Genomic DNA, 18,068 nt, shown 5'->3' with positions numbered 1-18,068 from the left:
GCTGTTGCATGGGGGTTCCATCCGGGCCATCCGAATGATGCAGCGATCCTCTCTCACAGCTGTCTGTCGCACTGGGCCTGTGCCAGGTCTACGAGTGTGGGTACCTTCATTTGACCACTGCTGCCATACACATTGTACCGTAGATGCCTGTCAGCCAACACATGCAGTGACAGTCCTTAGCGATAATCCAGCCTCACACAGCCCAATTATCCGAGCCCTTTCAAACGGCGACAGTTGTTGATAGCGTGCTCTTCTCTGTCGTCGAGGCATGTTTGACGGGGAACACTTCACTGCACAGACTGCAAGTCAACTACACTACACCAGATTCCGTGTACTGGAGTTGATTCCTCCGTGACCAATCACGTGGGGAGGCCTGTAGCAACAATCCAATGGGTCTGAAACTTTGATCGTTTACATACCTGCACGGCATCGTTTCATATCTTGAAAATTAACACAAACAACCAGTGCCTTCATGGTGTTGCAATTTCCATTCTCTTAAGTGCATAATACAATCACAATCATTATATTTTACTTTCATCAAAGTATTCTCCTTTGGATTTAATGACTGCCTCACAAACTTGAGGCATGCGGTTAACCAGTTTTTGTAGGTATCGTGAATCTATATGATTCCACACATCCTTTTACAATATTCCAGAGATGTTCCTTGCTGGATATATTAACTTCCCTGATACGTCTGTCCACTTCATTCCAGACCATTTCAATGGGATTACAATCAGGGCTTTGGGACGGCCATACCATATCTTTCAGTACTTTCTGTTTTTCCTTTGATGCAATGTAGTTTGTACAGTATGCCGACCGATGATTTGGGTCATTATCCTGTTGTAAGGTGAACCCTTTCCTTATTAAGAGCAATCCACTTGGTATTGCATGATACTGAAGTATGCAGTGGTACTGCTTCTGATCCATACATCCTTCTATTTTCTCAATGTCACCAACTCTATCTCCGGCAAAACATCCCCAAACCATAATAGAAGCTCTACCATGTTTAACTATAGGTAGAACACACTGCTGGGCTACCCTTTCCTCTACAAATCAGCAAACAAATATTCTCCTTCTGATTCCAAAAATCTCGAACTTCGATTCATTGGTGAATAACACCTTCGTCCACTCTTTCAATGTCCAGTTACAATGTTTTCTAGCCCATTCAAGTCTCTTCTTTTTATTTATGGGGCTTCGAAGGGGTTTACTTGTTGTGACACATCCCTACAAGCCGGCTTCGATCAGTCTCCTTTTTACTGTTGCAACAGATATTGTTGTCGTGTTCATTTCTACCAATTCTGCATGAATTTGGAGCACTGTTTTGAATCTTTTTCTCTTACTGGTAATTCTGATATATTTATCATTGCTTATAGTTATTTTACAAGGTCGTCCTTGTTGTGGTATGTCCTTATTGCTACCTGTAGTCTTCTGGCAGTGATGGGTGTATTGAACTCCCCCTATAGACACACTACACTGTTTCACAATTTGGCGAATAGATAAAACTGCTTGGCTAAGTGCTACAAATGCTGCAGTTCTTCTATGAATGTCTCCAATCATGTTGCCAAACAGTACTAGAGATGTGCACACTTCAAATGTCATGAAGGAACTGACATGCAGGAACCACATGTTATATATCGTAGCAAAGCTTGCCATTCGCTACAGATATCACATCCCTACAGGGCACAACACAGGTGCACCAAATGCAGCATCCGTCAGCAAATAGGTAAACAAACATATCTGATAAATGCATAACGTTTATGTACACAACATTGTTTGTTGGATACTATTGTATCTCGATGACCACAAACAAAAATCATGACATGTTTACAACTGTTGTACTATTCCTTTGCTTCCTCAACCGTACCCATGGTAATAGATCTTATCTACAGAGAACTAGATGTCAATTATTGGGTGTATTGAAATTAATGAGCGGTAGTGTATATATGTCAAGTTTACAATGGAAAATGAGGAGAACCAAAGTTTGAATTACTAAGATGTAACAATAACTAGAAAAAATTAAAATATGATATACAAATTATATAGGAAACCCACACAAACAGATATCATAAACAACAAGAGTTCTAACCACCCAGGACAACACAAAAAGGTGGTATTCTATAGCATGATTAGTAGAACTATCAACATACCACCAGAGGAAAATGAATTCAATAAAGAGATTAATATCATATACAGCATAGCCAAAAGAAATGGTTACTCCAAAAGCTACATCAGTAGGATCAAGAATAAGATCAAGAATAAACCTAAAACTTTCCTCATAAACAAGGAAGGAAAGAAGAAATTTGTGACTTTTACTTATATCAGTAGGCAGTCATATAGTCTGGCCAAACTGTTCACGAAACATAACATTAATATGTCTTTTAGGAATAATAATAATAATAATAATAATAATAATAATAATAATAATAATAATAATAATAATAATAATAATAATAATAATAATAATAATAATAAAATCCTGTTCAATTCTAATAGCATGAACACAAGCAGTATTCATAGTAAATCGAGAGTGTATAGGTTGACATGCCAAGAATGCGATAAAAAGTATGTAGGGCAATCAGGTAGAAGTGTAGCAGTATGCTATATAGAGTATGTCAACGCAAGAAATGCACTAGATACTCTGCCATGTGTGAACATATGCATGATAATAATCAACAGTTCACGAACATAGAAAATGACATGGTTTTGCTACACCCCTTAAATAAGGGTAAACAAATGAACATTCTTGAGAAATTAGAAATTTATAAATTACAGAAACTTGACAACGAAAATAGTTTAAATGAACAAATGGCAGATGATAATCAGTTATTTAAGCTTGCAATCCAATATCCTAGGAAGAGAAAGAAAGGGAAAGTGCAATGACGACTCCCCTCCCAATGCTGCAGACTCCTCCCACTCCACCTCTCCCACCTGCAAGACCTCTGCATCTTATGTAAGTTACTTTCTATTTCAGTGTTGGTTTCTCAGCCTGTCATGTTTGCCTTTATTACCATTACATTTTAGTTCTTTTCTTTTTTCTTACAGACAAATGAAAAAGTCCACTTTAACCTGGCAAGCTTGACCTACATATTAACAGATTTACTTTCCATTAAGATATTATAAAATAAGCAGACGGTCTCAACACTAAACTGTGGGACTATAAAAGACCATAATAATGCCACATTTAAATACAATGGACCAACAGCCAACCAGCTATATTTTAATACATCATATACAGACATTTCATAGATTTGGGACATAACATGAAAGATTCCCATGTTAGAATTTTTAACATTGTTGTATTGTCGTACTGTCATTTTGTCTGCAAACTGTTGGCACATAGTTCATTTTAAATAAGGTCAATGAATGCTGACATTTCATAAAATTGGGATATATTATGAAAGGATTTTCATGTTTTAATTTTCTAATATTGTTGTATTGTCATTTTGTCTGCAATCTGTCAGCACATAGTTCATTATAAATAAAATCTTTGATACATGTGATTTTACTAACAAGCTGAAGAAGAGAATTTGTTTTCTCGAAACATGTACTTGTGTTTGCATATAAGTGTGTATATAAGTAAATGATAGTTTAAATAATAATACATTCTGAATTGTATTGACTAGGAGGAACCTAGACACAAATAACTGTTATAATGAGAACATTTGCGAGGTAGCTAGAGGCAGAACTTGACTTACTTGACTTGACTTAAATCCTCTCATTACCACTGGAACATAGGGCATCTGTGAAACATCTCCATTGTGGTCATCGACTTGCCAATGCTTTAATTTCCTTCCAAGTCTTCCCTGCTTCAAGAGCCTCCTCCTCTACAGTCTTCTTCCAGGTCTTCCTAGGACGACCTCTCCTCCGTGCCCCTTGCAGATTCCACTCCAATGCTGTGCATTCTATCCATTTCCATTTCCTTCTCTTGATTTCCACTGCGACTGGAACTTGGTTTGTTGTTCTCCATAGCTCGTCATTGGATATAATTTTAGACCATCTGATGTTTACAATGCACCGTAAGCAATGGTTTCTAAATGTCTGCAAGAGATTAGTGATAGTTCGTGTAACCTTCCAAGTTTCACAAGCATACAGAAGGACTGATTTAACATTTGTATTGAAAATTTTTATTTTTGTTTTCCTTGAAATGTTGTTATTCTTCCATACTGTATACAGCTGCATGAAGGCTCCATTTGCTTTCCTTATTCTGGCTCTCACATCCTCTTCCAACCCTCCTTCTCTCATCACTACACTTCCCAAGTAGGTAAATGTTTTAACCTCTTCAATCTCTTCTCCTGCCACAAACAATCTTTCATCAATTTTAGCATTTACTCTCATTTCCTTAGTCTTAACAACATTTATATTTTGTCTTCCAACCTCTGCTTCCTTCCATAATCCTTCTAACTTGTGTTTCATATCACTAATTCTTGAAGACAAAAGACAAATATCATTTGCAAATTCTAAATCTTCCAGTCTTTCCCCAATTCCCTATTGTATTCCTCTTTTCCTTCCACCCAACATATTTCCCATAACATTATTGAGCACCACTAAAAAGATTATTTGTGAAAGAACGCATCCCTGGCAAACTCCACTTGTGACATTCATATAATCTGAGAGTTTTCCCTCATGTACTACTTTACATCTATACCCTTCACACTCTCCCTTCATGAGATTCAAGAACTTATCCGGTACTCTATATTTCACCAAGGTCTTCCACATTCGGTCCTATTTACTGAATCAAATGCTCTTTCGGAGTCTATGTATGTAAAGTACAATGTGGCCTGCCATTCATTACTTTTTTCTAGAATTATTCTTAGCGTATTTATTAGATCAATGCAGCTGCATTGTCTATGGAAACCAGTTCCAGTTCTTTTTGAAGACGCTGCTCAATTGAGTCCTTTACTCAGTTTAGAATTATTCTAGAAATAATTTTACTTGGTATACTCAGTAGTGTTATTTCTCTCCAATTCTTACACACTGTGGTGTCACCTTTCTTGGGAAGTTTCACGATCAAGCCTTCTTTCCAATCAGTTGGAATTTTCTCTTCTTTCCATATTTTTCCCAGTAATGGTAGCAGCAAATTAATGGTGGCCTCTACATCCACTTTTAGTATTTCTGGATCTATATTATCTATACCTGCTGCTTTAACATTCTTTAATTATTTCAATGCTAACCTAACTTCATGCCTTGTTGGGGGATCTAGCTTTATTCTTGAGTCTTCACTATCTAAGCCTTACTTTCTTTACAATCAAGATTTGTCCAAGGGAAGTTAAACACAGGAAATGAGAAGCAGTTGCAAAATCAGCTCAAACCTTTTTGCTTATTATATGTCTTGAAAGTTGAGCCCCTTGAACTTGATTGTTATCTGTTTTCTGTTTCAAGTACATCATAATCATTGATTGCTAATCAAGTTGTATCCTTCCTTGCAGGCAGATTTTCACCAGTCGAGGACTGGAATTCGAGTGTGCTCACTTTGTCCAGGGGTAACCGTCACAGAGCTTGTCACAAATGCTCATGGTCGTCAGTACAATGATGAATGGGGCAAGGAGGCCACTCGTGAGCTCAATTCTTTGCCAAAACAAACGTGAGTCCCCTTTCCTTCTTATGAAGTTTTATAACTTTTGGTGAAAGGTTATTACCGAGGAAAGGGGATTTTCTGTAATTGTTAATCCATGTATGCCGAGGTGGGTCATTTTTGACCTATCTAATTTTGCTGTCTCATATAAACCTGTTGCATTGTCAACTCCAGTGCCCCTCGATATATATCTGAAGATAATTACATGGAAGTTTCTTTAATTGTTGCTATCATTCTTGATTAGGTATGTATGTTAGGTATTCAGCCTGAAGGCTGGTTTAATCCTCCACAGCTCCACCAACAGCTGTTATAGATAGCCTAGGCATCAATGAAGAGGCACAGGAATCCATACAATAAATATGGATTATCAGCTGTCTGCACTAGGAAGAAGAATATTAGTAGAATTATTTGTACTGCACGTTAAGGTTTCTGACTTTGCTGTTGTGACTGTTAAAACTTGAGTAGCATAGATAAAAGATCTGTTAATTGTTTTGCTTTATTCAAAATTTCCAGTATTTTTATTATATCGTGTGGGTCAAAAAAGACCCATTAGGCAGTTCCCCAAGAACTATCATTCACTTACAGTTTCAATGAATAGTGATTATACATGTTTGCATAAACTTAGAATTTGCTACTTGGTTTGTTTACATAGCAGAGAAAAATTGCTGATGGTAAAGAAATTCTGAAGAAGCTTGAAATAGCTGTTTCCCCTATACAACCCAGACTCTGAATTCAATATTTCTATATGATTGCCAAAAGACAGAGGAGGATAAAGAGATGCAGATTCTGGTGATGAAGACTTTGAAGATCCCATAGATTAAATTCTTCTTCTTCATCTGTTTACCCTCCAGGGTCGGTTTTCCCTCGGACTCAGCAAGGGATCCCACCTCTACCATCTCAAAGGCAGTATCCTGGACCTTCAAACTCTGGATCAGGATACATCTGGGGAGGATGAACAGTACCTCACCCAGGCGGCCTCACCTGCTATGCTGAACATGGGCCTTGCGGGGGAGGGGTGGGGAGGATAGGAAGATCGGAAGGGGTAGACAAGGAAGAGGGAAGAGAGTGGCCGTGGCTTGAAGTTAGTACCATCCCAGCATTTGCCTGGAGGAGAAGTGGGGAAACCATGGAAAACCACTTCCAGGATGGCTGAGGTGGGAATCGAACCCACCTCTACTCAGTTGACTTCCAGAGGCTGAGTGGACCCCGTTCCAGCCCTCGTACCACTTTTCAAATTTTGTGGCAGAGCCAGGAATCGAACCTGGGCCTCCAAGGGTGGCAGCTAATTACACCAACCCCTACACCACAGAGGCAGACCCCATAGATTAAATTTTGCCTCTTAAGTTCAGTGATTTTACTGGTTCAGTGTCAGAATGTGGACAAGCTGACAGCAGTGACTTTGCTATAAATCATAGTAATGAAGAAGTAGATCATACTATTTCTCTTGGGAAGTACATGATATTTATCTTTAATGATTCTGGTAAAAGTTTATATTAAGACTTATTCACACCTTTATATTACTTGGATGTTTTTCTGGATGCATATACTGATTATAAAAGTTATGCATGAATAATGCTGGATTCTCAGCCGCAGGTAAAGGAACTTCTTTAGATGGTCCATAATTCTGTCAAAAATGTACAAAAATAATTCAGTACAAATGAGGAACACCTATAAAGTGATGATGCTGACTTCTATTGCTTGAAGTTACCAACGAGCACCAGAGGAAAGAACACCATGATCATTTCCTAATAATTGAACGACGCAGGTGCTGATACAAAATGTGTGGTATTAAGACACTGAAAGCATGTGCTAGCAATAACTTTCCTCTTTCTTATACTTGCTTTGCGATTTATCATGCGTGAATCTGAACTTGAGTGATGGCTATGAGTTCTAATTATGTCTTCTGCAAACAAAATATTCTTCTTATCAAAGGAAACAGCTACTATTATTGAGGTGAAAGTGCTCATTTTATAGCTATATACGTGTCTGCCAAATGCAGAGCTTGGCTTCATAACTGTCAGCTTGCATTCAGGAGATGGTGGGTTTGAACCCCACTGTCGGCAGCTCTCAATATGATTTTCCATGGTTTCCCAGTTTCACACCAGGCAAATGTGGGACTGTACCTTAATTATGAGGGTGGCCGCTTCCTTCCCATTCCTAGCACTTTCCTATCCCATCGTCACCATAAGACCTATCTTTGTCTGTGCGACATAAGCAAATAAGCAAGAAAAAATATACGGTATATATCAGTCACCCTTATTTGTGCACTGGTATGCACACAAGCTAAACCCAGTATTGAATAATCTGTTACAGGTATTAAGAAATGTAAAGTATTCTTTGAAACTCTATCTGGGTTTACAACTTTTTTCTCAAGATCTTCAAAGAGAAAAGCTGTATTTGACACTTTTATTACTAAACACTTGCCATCAGTTGCCCTGACCTCCTGGTTATACAGGGTAAAGCGAAGTTCGCGCACTCTGGCATCGCAGCGCGACTCCTAACATGCCAGCAATAAAAAAATGTCTCTCACAAAAGTTCGTCCTGCGAGTATATCCGGCAGAAAAAGGACGTTGAAGAGTGGCAATCTGGCAACACTGTAACCACATATAGGGTAACTACCTCTGTCAGCACATATTAGTCGTGCCGTACAGATGGTGCAGTGGATACAGTTTTGGGTTAGCATGCAGGAGGTCGAGGGGGTCGATCCTGATTTGAGGTGTATGTTTTTTATTTCGTAAATGTAGTCCAGGTGGTATGGTATCTGGCATCTTGATCGTCAACAGCGATTGCAGCGCGTCCTCTAGAAACCATTTGCACTTACATACCACGATCCTAGAAATGCACGAACATTCGTTTTCATTGGTCAGCTTTGAAAAACGCCCTTTCCACGCCGTGGGCGTGAATTTATTCGCACTTCATCTACTAGATGCGTTACAACGTGTTCAGTGTTATTAAATTTTGTAAATGTAGGATACATGTGACCTAAGAAACGATGTCTTACTGTGTTACAGTATGTAATGTCCAATGGAAATTAGCAAATAAAAAAGTGCACCTCAACCCAGGATCGAACCCTCAACCCCCTGCATGCTAACCCAAAACTCTATTCACTGCACCAACCATACAGCATGACTAGTACGTGCTGACAGAGGTAGTTACCCTACATGTGTTTACAGTGTTGCCAGATTGCCACTCTTCAACGTTCTTTTTCTGCCGGATATACTCGCAGGACGAACTTTCGTGAGAGACATTTTTTATGGCTGGCATGTGAGGAGTCGCTCTGCGACTCCCGAGTGCGCAAATTTTGCTTCACCCTGTATATAGAGTGTTTGACTGAAGTGATATCAGAAGTAAAAGAGGATCTGAAGAAGTTCTTCAAATCAGCCATGAGCAACACCAAAGACTGGGACACTGAAAAGAATTTGTTCAAGAGATGTCTCTGCCACTGTACAAGATTTTGAATTTATTTTTCTTTTCAGTGTAGGGGTAGCATGCCTGCCTCTTAACCTGAAGGCCTCAGGCTCAATTCCCAGCCAGGTCAGGGACTTTTACGTGGATCTGAGAGCGGGTTCGAGGTCCACTCAGCCTACGTGATTACAATCAAGGAGCTATGTGATGATGAGATAGCGGCCACAGTCTAGAAAGCCAAGAATAATGGCCAAGTGGATTTGTCATTCTGACCATATGACACCTCATAATCTGCAGGCTGTCATGCTGAGCAGCGGTCACTTGATAGGCCATGGCCCTCCAGGCATGTTGTGCCATGGGGTTTTGGGATTTTAAACAAATTTGTTCTCATCTCAAGCAAAATTCTTGTTTAACATTTTACTAACCAAAAATAATTACATGAGATACTGTTCTGTTAAGGTCTGTGAATTCAAGAGAATTCTGAATGAAAAAGTGATAAATTTGATTTGTTTTGGAAGCAGTGCACAGACGAACATTCATCAGTTTCATCAAATGAAAATGAAGTTGCGCTGAAAGGTACCATATTAGTGATGTGGAAAATGACGAAAAGAAATCATACTGCAGACTGTATTCTGAAGTAATTGATACAATGCCCGGACATATAATTAACTGTTTTTACAAACTGAATAAGCTGGAATTTCTTGCTCTTTGGAATTTTGACTTATTTGAACTATACATACTCTTTTTTTGCACAGCCATTCAAGTCCCTGGTTAAAGCACAAAGTAGTTACTTCTACATCCTGGTACTCAAAACAGAGTTGCTAGCCATCTATGCTCAACAGAATTTAAGAAGTCATGCATATTAGAACTTTATAAATATTTAACATGTTCAGGATAAACTGTGGCATTATTTGAAGTAAGCAAACTCTGTTCTTTAAGTTTGACTATTCCTGCCACTGTCCGGCCCCGCGGTATAGGGGGCAACGTGTCCACCTGTCACCCGGCGGCCCTGGGTTCGATTCCCAGCTGGGTCAGAGTTTTTTAATCATAATTATTAACATCCCTGGTCTGGGGACTGGGTGTTTGTGACGTCATTAATCTTCTTTTCCTCACACACAACATTCCACACTACCAGCTTTCCAATTACATGCAGGTTCATACAATATGGTGCCAGTAGGGGCAAAAGATCCACATGGGTCGACGCCCTGAACAAATAGCATTTAAAAAAAAATTCCTGCCACTAATACCTCTATCAAAAAAATTATCTTTCTCAGCAATGCAATGGATAAAACTTATTTAAGAAGTGCACAGAAGCAAGAAAGATTATCAAAATTGTAATTAGTTTCAACTGGGAACAACCTCCTGAAAAGCTGTAAGAAGAATATGGGGTTTCATGATTCTGTTATAGATACTTTTAGTGCCAAAAGTCCCCCAATGGAGCTGTGTTACAAGATGTAACATCTGAAGAAGTATGGGAAGGATCAATTTATGTAAGTTTAAAAATGCATGCTTCTATTTAAGCACTAATACCCATAAATATTATTTTTATTCATGTTTCAACAACTCGTGTGCTAACATTCTTATAAGCATTATATGCCGCCACTGGTTCCAACCCCCAGAAGTTCTGACAATATCCAAGTTCTGAAAGATCAGGTAATATTCCTTCATCATTGCATCTTAATGAAATTACAACAGATATTGGTAAGAACATTGTCAATGTTTTTGCTTAACACTGTCCATATCAGAATAATAATATGGCATTTGGTTATCCTTTTATGGTCATTCTATCTGTTATCAACATCAGTACGACAGAAATGTATAACTAACTGAAATCTCTTGAAGAAAGCTGTAGGACCTGTGGTGTTTCAACTTACCTACCCAACAACTGCTCATTTATTGAACCAAGGTGTTTTACTAGAAGAATGGAAGAAAGGATTAATTTTCCCATTATTCAAAAATGGTGATAAAACTGGCATAAAACAATATAGAACTGTTACAGTTTCATTTCATATTTCCAAAATTTTTGACTCAATAATTCTTGATAAGATCACACCTCTTTTTGGAAATATCATCTTGCATTTGGAGATAGTGGGTTCAAATTCCACTGTCGGCAGACCTGAGGATGGTTTTCTGTGATTTCCCGTTTCCACACCAGGCTAATGCTGGCTGTACCTTAATTAGTGTCCTGGTCTCTTCCTTCCTACTCCTACTCCTAACCCTAACCTATCCCATCATCACCATTAGACCTAGTTGTGTGGGTGCGACGTAAATCAAACTGTAAAAATAAACAATTGTCATCATTGATGAGCAACATGAATTCTTTTTAGGATGGTTAATTTGTAGCAATCTACTTTTATTCTATCAGTTCCTCTTAGACACAGTAGATTTTTTATTTATTTTTACAATCTGCTTTACGTCACACCAACACAGAGAGGTCTTATGGTGACAATGGGATAGCAAAGGGCTAGGAGTAGGAAGGAAGTGACCATGGCCTTAATTAAGGCATGCAGTAGAGAATCATTTTCAGGTAAACTTCATTTATACAATGTTTTGCTTAAAAAAATGTTATGCCAGTTTGCCTAGTGTGAAAAGGGAAACATAGGAAAGCCATCTTCAGGGTTACCAAAAGTGGATTTCTAACCCACTATCTCCAAATGCAAGATGATATTTCCAAAAAGAGCTGTGATCTTATCAAGAATTATTGAGTCAAAAACTTTGGAAATATGAAATATGAAATAATAATGTGACCTAAACTGCGCAGCCACTCGCTCAGTTTGCAGCAAAAACTAACAGGTTATGGAATTAGTGGGCCTCTCCTTTCCACTCCTAGTTTGCAGCATATCTTAAAAACTGCATCCAGATCATTTAAATAAGGAATCATTTTTCTGAGCCCATCATTGTTACCATTTGAGTTCCTCAAGGATCTCACCTTGCTCCCTTAATTTTACTCTCTACATAAATAACATAAAACAATTACATAAGAATTCAGAATTGCTTTTGTTTGCTGACAGTGCAAAAATAATATTTAAGTTAATTGTCCACTAGCTTGTTTAACACTCCAAGAAGATTTACATCATCTGGAAAAGTATTGCACACAAAATGAGTTGAAACTAAATCATGACAAATGTAAAATAATATTTTTAAAAATGTGTATATAATTTCAGTACAAATTTAGTGACAATAATATTCTATTGCCTGTCTCAGAAGTTAACAACCTTGCTGTTTTATTCAGTTATAATCTATCATTTAATGAACATATTGGACATATCTCCTTCATACTTGATCATTACAAAGACGGAGTTGCATTACTAGATATTCAATAGTTTTCCAACTTAGCTACATTTCGCTTGCTGTTTGTATCTACATTTTTGTACTCCTACACATGAATAATGTATGCCTATATGGAACCCTTCTTAACAGATCATAGATAAGATTCAGTACAACATAAATTTCTTACAGTAGTTTATATTCATTTAGAGTAGGCCTCTCTTATGAAAATGTTGTTTATAGCCTTAGAAGATTCATTACAAACCTGCCTAGTCTTAACACAATGCCATGAATTCATGGATACACTTTTCATTTTTAAATTGTTCCATTCCTTGGTGAACTGCTCACATCTCCTAGAAAAAAAAATAAACTTTCACATTCCAAACCTGCATACAAGGTTTAATCATACACCGTCCACAAATTGGCTGATGATGATGATGATGATGATGATGATGATGATGATGATGATGATGATGATGATGCTTGTTGTTTAAAGGGGCCTAACATCTAGGTCATCGGCCCCCCCCACAAATTGGCATAGAACTAACTATGTATTACATATGGCTCTATTAAAAGAATGGCATTATCCCTAAACAAAGTGGATGTAGATGTGCTGTATTTAATTGTTCAGTGTCAAATTTGAGAAATAACTTACACATTCCCCATACATGAATTACTGTTTTCTTGTGCTTATTTGCACTATAACCTATATGATATAATTTATACATTTTCTTCTTATACTTCACTTATTCTTTCCTTTCATTTTACCTTGTGTTTCTTTTTCTCTTGTGTTGTAAAATGGTATTACTGTTAATAAATTATTATTATTATTGTTATTATTATTATTATTATTATTATTATTATTATTATTATTATTATTATTATTATTATTATTATTATTATTATTATTATTATTATTATTATTATCACGTCCCTTTCTGTGTCATTCCCCACAGAGCTTATTATCAAAAAATTTAACATCGTCCCTTTAACACCCCGAAAAAAATCAAATTACTTATCATCTTTAGAGATGATCCTTACACCTAGAATTTCATGTTTCTCACCTTTAACTTTTCATACCTCACAAATTCTCCTTTCAACAGTATGAATATTCCCTTTCCTACCATTTCTATCCTGTCTTTATGATAAACACTCCAGTTCTATCATGTCTCTTGGATAAACATTCCAGTTCCAAGAGAAAATTTCTGCAAACATTAACTTCTCGGCTATGACTCTACTCCCATTACAGTACTGTATCTGGAAAACATATATATATTAAATTAATTCTATTCCTTTCCTAACACTAACAACTTTCATCCTTACTTGACTTCCCATTCCTTGTACTCTCATCATCACTCCCTAGTCCACCTGTTTCCTTGAATGTACCTCCCCAGCACCCTTCTAATCAAACCTCCTAAACCCTGCAGTTCAAGTGAAGGCCATCTCAGTGCAGATCTCCTTCCCACCCGTTAGGATCTACGAATTTTGCTCCCAGTTTCCCATGTACCCATTCCATAGTCTCATCTAAATCCCTGATCACTCTCCAGTAAGTCCCTCCTATGCAGTATCCCACTGATAACCATCTCCAATCCTTTAACTTCTCCAGTCTGCCATAACCAGATCCCACACATCCCCAACGATGTTAGCACCTGTTCCTGCTTGCCTTATGTTGTTGTACCAATGTGAAAAAACCAACACCTCTTCAGGATAAACTGTGGCATTATTTGAAGTAAGCAAACTCTGTTCTTTAAGTTTGACTATTCCTGCCACTGTCCGGCCCCGCAGTGTAGGGGGCAACGCGTCCATCTGTCACTCATTTTCATTCATCACATATTTTGTAAACTGGTTTGATAAATCACTGTCATTATGTTTAATTTATAATTGTATGTTTCAACTATAACTGTACAATACTTTGTAAAGTAGGGTTCATTTGTATTGGATATTCATAATAATAATAATAATTACTAGCTTAGGATGAGGCTACAATGTTGCACAAGCTTCATACAAAGCCCTAGACAGAAACATGCATGATCTTTGAAATGTTAACACACCCATGGTTGGTTGCACAGTTTTGTTTCCGGAGATTTTTGTAAAGCTTTACCGATTGTGATGAGAGGAACAAGAACTGATGAGTTGAATGCTTCTCTGAAACAAATGTACATGTGGTCAGCTGTAAAAAAGTTAGTGCTTAGAACAAACATTAAAGTACTCTTATGTTCAGAGGATAATAACATTTTTGTTGATGTTACTGACGATCAGGAATAGGGAACTACTGATATGTGAAGGAAAAATCAATCTCTGTCAAGATTTATGTGTTTTAGCGATCAACATTCTAGAATTGATTGATAATGTTCATCCTGAAATCCATAACCTTTCAAACAAGTTGCTTTTCTGGTTTAAAGAAAGGGCAATATCACCCATGACTGAATAAGTTGGAAAAGTTAACAACCTATTCTCTCCAAATTCAGTGCCAAGATGCAAGTTTATAGCTCAAAATACACAGCAGAAGATATCGAAGAAACCAATAATTACCCTACAGAATTTCTAAATTCCTCGTGTCCTAGCAAGTGACCAGACTTAATTGATTTTTAAAGAGGGGAACTCCTTTTATTATATTCATCATCATCATCATCATCATCATCATCATCATCATCATCATCATCTGCAGTTTCCAGCTATTGGCCAGGTCTGCTTGGAACGTAAGCCTCTCCATCTCCTCTTGCCTTCCCACCACTTCTCCCTAGCCACTCTTGCCCAGTCCTGTCCTCTTCTCTGTACACACTCTTCCACTCCTTTTATCCACCTGTCTCTTGGTCTTCCTCTTGGCCGTTTACCTGTTATCTCCATTTCGCGCATCCTCCTCGGTATCCTTTCCTCTGTCATTCTCTTCATGCATCCATACCATCTAAGTCGAGATGCCTCTATCTTATTCTGTAGTGGCTCTTCTTTTACAGTACTATATCTCGAACCTTCTCATTTCTCATCTTATCCCATCTTGTCACTCATATCCTGCTTCTCAGAAATTCCATTTTACTTGCCTGTATTCTATTCACGGCTCTCTGCCTCATTACCCAAGTCTCAGCTGCATACGTCAGAATAGGTAATATAGTACACCTGTATATCACCCTTTTGCTTCTCTGAGGGACATCCTTGCTCCAAACCAGGCTTCTGACACTTTTCAGGAATGCTCCTGCTTGTCTACCACGCTCGATTATTTCCTTATCATTTCTTCCACTTTCCTGTATGATACTTCTTAAGTACTTGAAACTCTCTACCTTCCTAAGCAGTTCCCCTCCAAGCATTATCCCTCTTGTAGATCTCTCCTTCTTTCTAGTTGTGATCACTATCTCACTCTTTTCGGCATTAAATTTCATTCCATATTGTTCCAATTCATCTACCCAATCCCCCTGTGGGTGGAGGCAGTAGAATAACATCCACGGTATCCCCTGTCTGTTGTAAGAGACGACTAAAATGGGCCTCAGGGGCTCTCAACTTCAGAGCGTGGGCTGGCGACCACAGGGCCCTTAGCCGAGTCATGGCATTGCTTCCACTTACTTGTGCCAGCTCCTCACTTTCATCTATCCTATCCGACCTCCCTTGGTCAACTCTTGTTCTTTTCAGACCCCGACGGTATTACGTATGGAGGCCTAGGGAGTCTTTAAATTTTCATAACCTTCATGGCCCTTGTCTTCCTTTGGCCGATACCTTCATTTTTTGAAGTGTCGACCCCTTCCATTTTTTCTCTCTGATAGTGTTATGTAGAGGATGGTTGCCTAGTTGTACTTCCTCTTAAAACAATAATCACCACCACCACCATCTCATCTACCCAAGCATCTAACTGTTCCTGGATATCCTCTTCCTTTTCTCCCCAGACTAACAGGTCATCTACAAACATCATCACTTTCATTTTTCCCTCTCCAATTTTCCTTGCCATTATCTCGTCCATTGTTACTACGAAGAGCAAAGGTGACAGAGCACTTCCTTGTTTTAATCCACCTTTTTGCTCAAACCAGCCTGTTCTCTCTCCTTCTATTTTCACACAACTGACACTCCCAGTATACATCTCCTTCACTCTTTCTTCGGTCTGTTCCTCGACATGTTTTCTCTACACACACGGTCATAAGCTTTCTCAGAGTCTACGAAGGCCATCACAAGATCCTTACCCCATTCATAATGATGCTCTTGTAGTTGTCTTACTGCAAATATAAGGTCCACTGTGGACCTTCCTGATCTGAAACCATACTGCTCTTCTCTTAACTTTTCTTCCACCCTCTTTCTGATTCTGTTCTCCAAAATCTTCTCAAACACCTTTACATAGTGGCATATCAATGTGACTCCCCTATAGTACTTAAATTTTCTATTCCCCTTCTTGAAAATGGATATAATTACCCCCTTCTTCCAATCTTCAGGGGGTCTTCCTTTCCTTCCATACTACTTTCAACACACAATAAAGCCACTGTTTCCTACCTCTCCTGCTGCCTTCACCATCTCAATACTCACTTCATCTAACCTAGGGGCTTTCCCTCCTTTCATCTTGTCCAGTGCTAGCTCCACTTCTGCCCACGTTAAGTCTTTTTCTTCTTCCATATTTCTTACTTCTTCCCTGCTTCTACTTTCCTCCTCAGTGCATCCTTCTGGGTTTAGTAAATCTTCAAAATACTCCTTCCACATTCCTTTGAGTTTCTCCATTTCCTGCACTTCTTTTCCATTTTTGTCCATCATTATAACATCTTCCCTCTTGCCTTTCCTCTTGACCATTCTATACCTTCTTTTTTTTAATTTCCTTTGCTATCCTCTTCCATTATGTCTGTCCACTTTACCATCCATTTTTTCTTCTCCTCTATGATAACCTTTCTAGCTTCTTCCTTTTTCGTCTTATATTCTTGTCTTGTCTCTGGTGTCCTCTGTTGAAACCACACTCTGAAAGCTTTATTCTTCTCCCTAACTGCCGCTTTGACTCTGTCGTTCCACCATGGGGTCTCCTTGCATCTTTTCCTGGCACTAGATCTCTCACAAACTCCCTCTGCAGTTTTTACTAGTGTCCTCTTGAACCTTTCCCACACTTTTTGTATCATCTGTTGGTATGTTCAATCTTATTTTTTCCTGGTATTCTTCCTTGGTTTCCTTTTCCTTCAGTTTCCATATTTTGATGAGTCTTTCTTGCTTCTCTGTTCTTTTTCTTTCCGTCGTTGTTCTCAGTTTCATTACCAGTAGTCTGTGGTCACTATGTAGGGCCTCTGATGGTATTACCCTTACATCTAAAACATTCCTCTTCATTTCCCAGTCATAGATCATGTAGCCTTTCTCCTTCCTTATTCCTATTTCCCCATCCTTCCATTCCAAGCATGTTCTCATAACCCTTTCCAAGCCTACATGGGCATTCAAGTCCCCCATTACCACATTATTTTGTCCATTCAATTGTCTCTCCAATTCTTTCTCAAAGTCACAAAATAAATGTGATAGAAAGGAAGGTCTTTAAAGTAGGACTGTTAGGCAGTACCATATGGCTGATAAAGCAGGCATGAGGCAGTTTCTAAAAAGTAACTATGATCGGTGGAAAACGGTAAGCAAAAATGTAAACAGACTCTTGGATGGGTTTAAAGAAATTGTTGAGGAATGCGAAAACAGGTTTGTACCTTTAAGGGTGGTAAGGAATGGTAAAGACCCACCTTATTATAATAGAGAAATAAAGAGACTAAGAAGGAGGAGCAGAGTGGAAAGAAAGAGAGTAAGAAATGGCTGTGGAAGTAAGGAGAAATTGAAGGAACTTACTAAAAAATGGAATCCAGCAAAGAAGGCAGCTAAGGATAAATTGATGGCAAGC

At 38.3% G+C, this 18,068-nt stretch overlaps 1 protein-coding gene across 1 annotated transcript in view; it reads left to right on the top strand.

The window, feature by feature from the left end:
* Nucleotides 1–18,068, top strand: part of LOC136874863 (alcohol dehydrogenase 2) — a 181,653-nt gene that overhangs the window by 137,174 nt on the left and 26,411 nt on the right. Inside the window, exon 6 of the mRNA XM_068227919.1 lies at nucleotides 5,427–5,581. Within this exon, the coding sequence (XP_068084020.1) occupies nucleotides 5,427–5,581 (155 nt within the window). The remainder of the gene's footprint in view (nucleotides 1–5,426; nucleotides 5,582–18,068) is intronic.

This window comes from Anabrus simplex, chromosome 5 (assembly GCF_040414725.1).
Source record: "Anabrus simplex isolate iqAnaSimp1 chromosome 5, ASM4041472v1, whole genome shotgun sequence".
NCBI classification, from domain to species: Eukaryota; Metazoa; Arthropoda; class Insecta; order Orthoptera; family Tettigoniidae; genus Anabrus; species Anabrus simplex.
This window is presented reverse-complemented; position numbering and strand designations above follow the sequence as displayed.